Below are 10,454 nucleotides of genomic sequence, written 5' to 3'. Positions count from 1 at the left end.
CTATACAATATATACAATCCTATAGTTTCAAAATGAGAGCTACTCCCTCCGTTTCTAAATATAATTCATTTTGGTAGTTTAATTTGAACTACCAAAACGGCTTATATTTAGAAATGGAGGGAGCACAAAGCACTTTTAAGTACAAGTTTTTGACAAGTTTCATCTGTTTCAGTTAAGAAATTAAACGACATGAAATCACTTCAGCACTCTGGTAACATCCAGAATGGACAACCCTCAAACAAGATGGAACAAATGTTCAGAGAATGATTACGACATCAACCATCAACGATCAAAATTGTTGTTAATTTACAACTGTTTCGACCCAACTAACATCACTAGCCAAATATGTAACTTTACAACCTTGCTGCGGCAATGTGGAGACATCCCAGCCTCACACACATCACTCCGCAATAAAATATACACACCTGATGCAAACCTTGCCCTTGGTACAAAAGCCCAGGGCATTTGTATGCTGCACAAACCCCAGCAACCCAAGCACAAAAAACATGTGAATGGAACACAAGAAGAAAGGAAAAAAAGGTAAACTTTGAATTCCATGTGTAACACGATTGATGCCATTCTGGTTAGCTATGATGTCAATACAGATTGTAACGCGAGCTGTTGCTGTGGCTGAAGAGTAGACCATGTCGAGGCAAGTACTGAAGGAGGCAGAGTGGTTTGGAGCTGTCTTAGCAGATTAACTATCTTGCTAGCAGTCTGTTCTGTTGCCAGATCCTTGCCTGCACACAAGATCTGCACTCGGCAAAAATATATATGGTGTTAAACAGATTGTGTTGAACGTTCTGAAGATATTGTCAGCCATATAGCCCTGTGATTGTATTATATAGATAGATTCCATGGTGAGCTCACATTATATTCAAAGTACATTTCAAATTGCAATGTTTCTGTCAAATTGACCGCATCAATTATAGACTAGAAAGACAAACACAAATTAGTCTCGAGGAATGAAGAATAATTTAGTGCTACTACAGAAGGACCGGTGATTCTAAAGTAAGATAACAAAAAAGAAAAGCTAATTGCATATGTAGGGTAACGGATGATTTGGCAGTTGAGACGAGTAACAAATGGTTGCAAAAAAACATACTGTAGACAGCATTGTGACAAAAAATTATCAATGTGCCACAGTAGGTACTCCCAGTTTCAGGGTTCAACCTAGAGGTTGGCAGGGTTAACCAGATACACTAGTTGGTACTGCATTTGTCGATGCTCTGAGGTGTATTTATATGCCTATTAGGATTAACACGGATATGCAGTTTCAAAGTGCTGATTTCAAATCGATTTTCAGAACTCAAGACATAAGATGCATAGTATACAAATATAGAAGAAATCCTTTATGGCTCCAAAAATGCAGGTAGTGACATCTTTACCAGCAAATCAAACAAAATGGAAAAATTACATTGAGAATCAAGAAATAATATAAACAAAAAGGAATACCTCTGCAAAAGTAGATACAATCTTTGGAAGATGTTGATTATTATGGCCCAAAAGCTCACTGTCGGACCTGTTTGTCGTGCCAACAAAGTTAGTAAGAGAGAAAACATAATCATGCTACTAACTAAATGTAGGTTGGTGTTTCTATTCCACATCATGACTTGGCAAAACTGCAAAATCCCAGTGGAAATAATTTTTGGCTATTGCTTACTTCTCAAGCATTGCACACATCTGTTCATGGACAATCTTGGCCTCAACTAGGTCATTTTTCAATGGCAAACAACTTAACCAAGCAGGAATGACCTGTTAAAATAAATAAAAAAGGTGTTGCATGTCAGAAGCACTGGTTAAGGAATTGATTTAGTAAAAAAGGTACTCCCTCTGTCTCAAAAGTACTCATCATTTGACAGGTAATGCCCATCATTTGATACTTGGGGCAAGAGGACATAGTGAAGTGTCACTGAATCCCTAAAGATCCAATGAGCAATTGATGAAAGAACTACTATCTTCCTTTCTTCCTTTTTAAACTACATAATGACATCTTAGTATTGTTGGCCTGTTGGGTTCAGATGTACTCCCTCTGTCTCAAAATATAAGTCTTATATTTTGAGATAGAGGTAGCATATCTTAGTTCAAATCCCCTTCAGTGGCAGCAAAGAGAGCAACATAACAACAAAGTAGATCTTTAGCTTACAACAGAAATAGTGGTGTAGTAGGCAATGTGTTCACTATTGAGAATTACAAATTCTCACACTAATTCAAAGAAAAAGGGAAAATATCCATGTACAACCTGCCTGGAAAACTGGTTGAATACTGGTGTACATTAACTGGTTGAATACTGTAAGGCCAAAAGGAGTACAAGTTCAATATTAGGTATGATTGCATAGTCTGATTTCATCTTACAATTAGACATGCCTTGTTAGTTAAAACAATTAAATGTTCACACATAACTTGAAGGTTTCGGCTAAATGTTTGCACACAGTAAACCCTCTGAGCCTTGAGGTGATGTTATCTGCTTTGAGTAACAAGTACAGCTATTTTTATCCTAAGGAAAATGACGATGTACCTTGACAACATTTATTATCGAATTAATGTCAGACATGAATACCCATTCCCAAACCCTTTCTGGATTCTCAAGGACACAAATGCAGGAGTTTAAAGTAAATACTACCTAAATTTAATCACCACATATTCAAAGCATGCATGCTAGGTTGTGTGCAATACAAGAGTAAGAATACAAAGGCATATGGCTCACAAGATACCTGAGATGCATCAATGCTATCACGATGAAATTGACATATCTTTCCAAGAGCGGAAACAGAATTGTCATATGCCATTGCATTGTCCAAATCCAATGCATTAGGATGTTTGATTACATCGTATAATCTGGACAGTGCCTCTGCATAAAAAAAATCAACGTCAACAACAACTGCAACAATAAAATAGCCTGATTCACAATGAGTAAAACCCATACCCCCAGTATGAGGCCTAAATGCAGAACCACCAAACTCAGCACAGATGCCAATACCATAAACTGCAGCCTGAAAACAACAGGTTAAAAATGAACCCATGGACTTCTAAAGAAACTTCTTGAGAAAATATGCAATATGATCACACATGAAACTTTGTGATTGAAGAAAGATTCAGACCTGTCTAACATCTGGGTTTTCACTTGCGCAGGCTTCTAACAGAGAAGGAAGATATGTGTCATAATACCTGAGAAGTGAGAACCAGATAACAAAAAAACTTTGCTTCATGAGAAAAGGTTTTACGAACAATATCTTGGAGAAAAGAGTAGGAGGATCATAAAGCTGTTACCTAACTGCTGCTTCTCGACAGTGTTCTGCAACATCATCAAAAATGCAAATGGTGACTCTTCTTTCTTCTGATGTCTTATCCTTGCCCTAATAATTGATCAAATCAAACATGATAAACTTATGAGGTCCATCTAAATAATGCATTGTGTTACAAGAGTATAATGTTTGCAATGAGATGTTTAGCGGTTATCACGGATCATCGGGGTCACCAAAAAACAGAACATATATACATTCACATCGAAGCTTCTTTTTGGAAACATCTAAAGAAATGATTACAAATGAGAAACATTCAACTACGCAAGCAGTTCGTTCTATGAACATACTATCTAAAAATGACCAAAGGGGTAACGAAGCATGGTTTAAGACTTGGCATCAGCAAAGTCAAAGAATAATTTGTTGTGTAAAGATCAGTTTTCAGAGCCACTCTTATAGGCTAATAAAACATAGCCTCCACAACCAATGGTTAATCACTGTACTACCAGCATAGGTGTCAAATAGACAGAGCTCATCAAAGAACAAAAGGAATAGGTTAGTGAAACATAGCCTCAAAATCTCATGGTTAATCGTTTCACGTACCAACATAGGTGTCAAGTAGACAGAGAGTTCATCAAAGAATGGAAGGAAGTAAGTCTTAAAAGTTTTGACCAGAGTGCCCAAACAATCGCCAACCTGCAAAATCACAAATGGTAAGCTTGTCTAAATTACTGGTAATGAAGCTTAGCAATTAGCATTAGCATTAGCTGCTGTTTACATTAGCAGAAAGTACAAAACAATCATGCAAGCAACCTTCATTGCTTAATTACATGAGTAAGGTAATTAATTAGGTATCTAAGTCGATTTCAGTACAAGTACTGGCCACTTGTCTATATCACCACATGTATCAAAAATGCAAGTACTGGTATGCTGCTTTGTCCAAATGTTGCAATCTAGCATTTCGTTAGCTTACTTGATCAAATATTTCATCCTCCTGTTCGTTTTCTTCCCTCAGTAGCTCGTCTTCTTCTGAATCAAAGTCTTCAGCGTTCGCCCTCTCTGTTCGTTCTGTCCTCCTATTAGAGCTTGCTGTTATTACTTCTTTGATTCCCTCCACTATATATCTAACCTGGCCTTCATCGAGAAGTGTTCCTGACATCTGAACAAAGGTGATGAATTACAGATTATTACTGCTTTTTATCTTAAGAAACAGACTATTACTATCTATCATTGATCTACACCAAACCAAGTGCAGGAATAAGCACGCAACTGAAAAGGCACAGATGATCGTGAGTTGATGACATGTACTAGCAGATGAAGACTGCCACACTTTATTAATTGGTAGGATAAGTTGAATAGTAAAGAGTATTTTCACTAAATATTTAGGGAGAAGAGCTAATCAACACAGCACTAGGGACATAATCCTGTTAATTTTATAGCTAAAATTATACAGCACAGACTACGGAGTAGGTGGTTCTTAAAAATCGCCCAAACCCAGGTGGAAATACTAACCACACACCTTACACCACCCAATACATCACGGTTTAAACCAATGCTGATCCATTGAGGTCCACACGGTAGAACACTAGCCCCGCATATACTTTAGCATAGTAAGACCAACGAGTCTAGTAAAGTTATGACAAAATAAGGAGATAGCTGTGCACAAAGTCAAAATACTGAGGCTTCTGAAGAGAACATAACTTTTTCAGTGTAATGCCACAAATAACTATAACCATGGTACTGTAACACAATATACAGTACCTGAATTGACTCGTTCAATGACTCCAGTATGCTTGCACAAATTTGTGTGTCAGGTTCCTACAGAGTTACAGTAACAGGCTTAGACCAAAGAACAATAACTAACTGAATGAGCACCAAGTGGGATGAAGAAACATCTTAGAAGCTGCACTTACTTTATGCATAGCCTCTACAAGAGCTGGAACTATGTAATCAGATAGTTGCTTAAGATAAGAATTATCCCGGCCTTGAGCTTGGCCTTTTTCTACTGCCAATTTTGCTGAACGCAGAAGCTCAGGCATCGCTGGGAAGATTCCATTATGCATACAACTTGAGAACATGTAAAATACAAGAAAGAAATATAACAAAATTGAGATCCCTAACCTGAAACAGCTGCCTTCCTAACTTCGTCATGAAAATAGAATTTGAGGAGAGGTACCAGAGTAGTTGCAACCTGTACAAATCCAGATTCAGTTGCAATTCCTTGTGCGCACACACAACAAGACAGTGGGACAGACAGGGAGGATGAATTTTGAAAGAAGAAAAAATGATAACATGACCTGATCAATCCATGGGAAAAACCCTTCCTTGAGCTCATCAGCATAGCAACAGAGCATACTACATGCTGTTGCTTTCTCCTCCAGGAGACTGGTCCTGATGCCAATCCTCTTATCTCCCAGGGTAATAGTCTCAACACTGCATTTATTTAGTACAGACCGTAAGGAATTTTTTAGCCTATATAGGTGGTAAGCACAAACCTCTCTGTTAATAGTCTCAGCATTGCTACAATGAAATGTGGGATGAGCTAAATAGAATACAAATTCTTAGTTCGTCCTGTATGGACTAACACACAAATTCAAAAAACCAAGCCAAAGGATCACCAACATCATAATGCCAAATCATGCAGGCAACTACTGAAAACATGCCTGCATGGTCAGATTCACCATTTCTATTATGTGACTGACCAGCGGATGAAAATTCAATACAGTTAAATAGGGATGGGGGTGATTCAGGCCATTGGCCTGCTGAACCAACACTAAAATTGTGGCACCAGTGTACTCGGCAGACCCATATAAAACGAGGGTGACTGCAGCCATGATCCGATCAAACCTAGTTCAATCGAACCTGGACCTCATGTAGAGCACCCCCTTCCTCCTAGGGAGAAAAGCAAAGGCATCAAGCAACCTGAATGGCTGAAGCAATCATCCCGTCCCTTCCTCTCCACTGCCCACCAGTGGCGCCTTCCCCGTCCTCACCCACACAAAACACTAATGCTCTCAACCACCACCACCGTTGCCGGGTGACAGTTGCAATGCCTCCACTCATTAGCGTGTTGGCAACCACATAAGGACAACCCTAGGAACCTAACACTTCAGCACATTACCCTATATAAGAGGATCAGACCAAAAATTGTCCCTAAATACTTTGAAAAGGTCATACTGTACAGTAAAAAGAACCGAACTGCTCTGCCCCACCTACACCCCCTATAAGAAAACAAGATAGGACAAAATGTCAATGTAAACATGGAGGGGAGTCCTAAAACATACCCATCATCATCAGATTCACCATCCTCGCCTGCAGAAGTGATGCTCACATCTGGTTTAAGCTGAGCAGACTGAAGTAGAGGGGGCATAACAACACTCATGTAGGGGAGGAACTCCTGACCAAGGCACTTACAAAGTCTTGCCCATGCCTACAAATGCATTTAGAATAAGCAAAAGTTTTAGCTATCACAATTAGATTAAGTCAAGGTGAACACACAAGTGTGATCGTATAACTGCCAGTCGTATTCTGATTTCCGACGTACTTGCAGCATGTAACTCGTTATTGGGTCATCAGCCTCCATGTGAGATCCTTGCAGTGACATCAAAACTTCCATAACCTAAGCAAAATGCATTCATGCTCAAAGGGCCAACCAATGAATATTGAATTTTGCAGAATAAATTGCAGATAACATATCTACAATCTAACCTGATACTTGACATGGAAAGTTTTTACAACATGAAATATATATGAACCAGGGCAACAAAAATATCATTACCTGCTTAGCGTCATCCCTAAATTTCTGTTTCCCAACAGCCATACCAACTAAACTTATGCATTCCATTGATTTGGCACGCAACATTCTGCTTGATTTATCAGTTGCATTCATGAGTATAGCCTTGAGATATGGCATGACTGCATCATAATATTTTTGGAAGTGTTCCTGAATCAATATGTTTGGCATGAATTAGCAACAGTATTGACCAGAAAACCTTCAACGGTATTTTCTCTCGTACCTGTGAAGAATCTGCAGCTGACGCTAAAGCGGTCAAAGCACCTTCTTGCACCATTTGGCTTCCAGACTATAAGGAAAACAAACAAATTTCTAAATATGTATCAAATATGCTCATGTATATACCGTAGCCTCTTTTAGTTTAAGGTTGGAAGCAAGATTTACCTGAAGCAACAGGAGAAGTTTGCCGACTATCACGTCCAAGTATGGAGTTAAAATTTCAGGTCTGCAATTTTCGCTGAAGTTCAGAATTGCAGAAGCTGCATGTGCCTGAACTCATCGGGAATATAAAATGCAAAACAAAGGTTAGAACATGCCTTGTTGATCACTTGATGGAGGAAACAATCATGACAAGTCAATCACTCAAGTACACATCCAAGAAAGCACAAGTTGCAAACACTATAAAAAATAAACAGTATAAGCTTTTCTGTGCGATGCAATCAGATGCTACCATGCCAACGTCTTGAATAGACACGTATATGGTCATTGAACTAGCATCAACTCCAGCGTAAACGGGGTACATTGGAAGGTGTTCATATACCCCTTGAAGCATATCTTGCAGAAACGTAAACACCTAAGACCAACAAACAAACAATCCAGACACCAACCTTCCAAGACTGGTACAAGTAGCACCCTTGGATGTTCTGCAGGCAGTCTGTCTTTGGTGTACATGGATCTGGCGCTATCCTAGATCTATTTTGTGCCTACAGTTTTATTTAACTAAAATTCTCCAAGCAAAATGTTTTGAATGTTGAATCTCTCTGGTCTCCACTTCCAAATTAATCTCTGTAGGAGATATATATGGGCAATTTGGAGATGCTCTTGAATTTCATTTAGGTTTACTTTTAAAACAGTTGATGTACTGAATAGAACTAAAACATTACAACCTACAACCACTCTTAGGTCATCATTGTTTTTGTGCAGAACAATTTTTAACTGAAAGATTATCTGCATAATTCATGTCGTCTATACATGATAGTAAAAAGAAGCAGCAGCAAGGAATCTAAATACAAGCCAACATCTCAGGAATTAAGAATGCATCATGTGATACGGACAAACTCAGCCAGTCTGAATTGCCTCCAAAGGCATGATAAGTGCAAACATCCATCAACTAGTATGTAGAAAAAATTTGGCAATAAACTGCAATACCCTACAGATAATTTGAACAATGCCCTAGCAAATACGAACTCTTGGCTTCACAGACAGGCTAAGAGTCCACCTTATGTTCTGACCTAAAGCACCATGTGCTGTCCAAAAGTAGGCCTATTACTCCAAAGTATAACACAACAAACTAGTAAAAAGATATGATAGAATCTTCAATGCAAATACTATGATGATGATACCCAACCTGTACACTAATGCACATCAGCATATCCAAAGTCAGACACCACAAAACGTTCAGGTGTGCATCAGCAAAACAAGACCGGTTACATAACTGTCAACAGTGCCCTAGTAGTAGACTTGGAATACCACACACTACTACACTAGGGGGGCAATATCTATCATTTGAATGAATTGTATGGTAATATAGCAAGCATGTGGGTTACATAATATGATGATAAACACTGCTTTAAGAAATTACAATAGAAGAAAGAATATTGAAAGGGGGGTGATGCAGATGACTTAGAATGCAAATGGTGAGCAATCACTTGCCTGTACGCGTGGGTTCTCGGAATCATCCATGGCTGAAGCCAACGCAGGGAGTACAACATGGTGCAACTTGTTCTGCAACTCAGGCCCCAAGTCCGTCGAAAGCTGCCCTACTGCATTGATTGCTGCCCACCTCACCCGAGGGTGAGGATCATTGAAAGAATTGAGCACCATCCCAACTACCTGATCGAGATTCTTAGTCATCACCTTAGCACAGCCTTCTGCAATCTGTGATATCGTCATGAGTGCCGCATGCCGTCTCTTCCACTCTTCAGCACCGATAAACGATGGGAGCAACTCAGCAGCCACAGGCAAGATGGTGTTGCCACCAACAGCAATTGCAAGCCGGTCAAGACACTCCTGTGCAAAAACAAAGCTTCCAGTTTCCCCAGCGTCCTCCTCCTCGGACACTGCGGCGTACCATGCCGGCTCATCCTGGACATCAAGCAGCATGTTCATGACCACCGCAAAGAGCCTGCCGACGTACCGTGGCAGCCTCCTCATCATCCCAGGCGCACGCTCCCTCGCCTCGGCAAGGGTAACAACGAACTCGACAGCGAGGTGGCGTGTGCCATCCTCCAATCCAGGGGCCTCGGCAATCTGCAGCATGGAGGCGACGACGTCGGGCAGCTGGCGGCGGAGGAAGCGCGGCTCCAGGCCAGCGAGCTCAATCATCATCTCGAGCGCCTCCTGCGCGGAGCCCTCGTTGCCGCAGTTGAGCGACTCGGCCAGGGCGCGCATCATGGCGGGGAGGAGGTCCTGGAACCGGTCGCGGTCGGCGGCGGAGGGGAGGGACTGGATGACGCTGATGGCGGCGTTGAGGCCGGCGACGCGGACGTCGGCGGAGGAGGGGTGCGAGAGCGCGGCGAGGAGGAGCGCGTGGAGGTCGGGGAAGCCGGCGGCGAGGTGGGAGGCGAGCCTGGCGAGGGTGTTGAGCGCCGACTCCTGCAGCGCGGGGGGCGAGGACGGGGAGGCGACAGACTTGTAGAGGAAGGTGAGGAGGTCGGGCCAGGAGCCGGAGGGCAGCAGGTGGGTGGCGAGCTCGGCGACGGCGTCGGAGAGCTTCTTCGAGATTGACCTGGAGAGGCCGGGCGCGGAGGCGGCGGAGAGGAGCAGCGCGCGGAGCGAGGACTGCGTGGCGGGCGCGAGCGCCGGGTAGACGAAGGCCTGGGAGCCCGGGGAGATGAGGCGGCGGAGGAGCACGGCGGCCATGGGCGCGGCGGGGTGCGCCGGGGAGAGCAGCAGGTGGGCGAGGCGCAGCGCGAGCGGGTCCGGGTGGGAGGCCCGCAGCGCGTGGAACGTCCGCTCCGCCCGCGACCGCGCCTCGTTGGCCGGCGACGCCAGGTCCCCCAGCAGCGCCGTCAGCGGCGCCGGGTCCGCGCCCAGCACCGCCGCCGCCGCGTCCTGCCCCTCCGCCGCCTGCGGATCCATCGGCTCCGGCGGTGCGCGGCGCGGGGAGATGGGAGGGGAGGGGAAAGTGGCGGGCACTGGCGGAGGAATTCGGCGGGATATTTTTGGGTTTTGGGGGGAACGGCGCGGCGAGGGCGGGC

The 10,454-nt window shown here is 42.9% G+C and overlaps 1 protein-coding gene across 1 annotated transcript; it reads right to left on the bottom strand.

The window, feature by feature from the left end:
* Window positions 1-253: 253 nt before the first annotated feature.
* On the bottom strand, window positions 254-10,425 carry LOC119294749 (importin-5-like). Its single transcript, XM_037573007.1, has 19 exons — window positions 8,908-10,425; window positions 7,420-7,524; window positions 7,259-7,324; window positions 7,021-7,185; window positions 6,787-6,861; window positions 6,527-6,672; window positions 5,540-5,675; window positions 5,364-5,433; window positions 5,156-5,283; window positions 5,004-5,060; window positions 4,216-4,401; window positions 3,846-3,938; window positions 3,271-3,356; window positions 3,102-3,168; window positions 2,927-2,993; window positions 2,715-2,851; window positions 1,664-1,755; window positions 1,456-1,522; window positions 254-753 (listed from the first exon to the last, which is right to left on the bottom strand). The coding sequence occupies exons 1-19, from the start codon at window positions 10,333-10,335 to the stop codon at window positions 589-591; spliced, it is 3,336 nt and encodes a 1,111-aa protein (XP_037428904.1). The 5' UTR covers window positions 10,336-10,425; the 3' UTR covers window positions 254-588.
* Between the last annotated feature and the right edge of the window lie 29 nt (window positions 10,426-10,454).

Source organism: Triticum dicoccoides, chromosome 4B, assembly GCF_002162155.2.
Source record: "Triticum dicoccoides isolate Atlit2015 ecotype Zavitan chromosome 4B, WEW_v2.0, whole genome shotgun sequence".
Classification (NCBI taxonomy): Eukaryota; Viridiplantae; Streptophyta; class Magnoliopsida; order Poales; family Poaceae; genus Triticum; species Triticum dicoccoides.
Note: the sequence above shows the minus strand (reverse complement) of the source record. Positions and strands in the feature narration are given on the sequence as shown.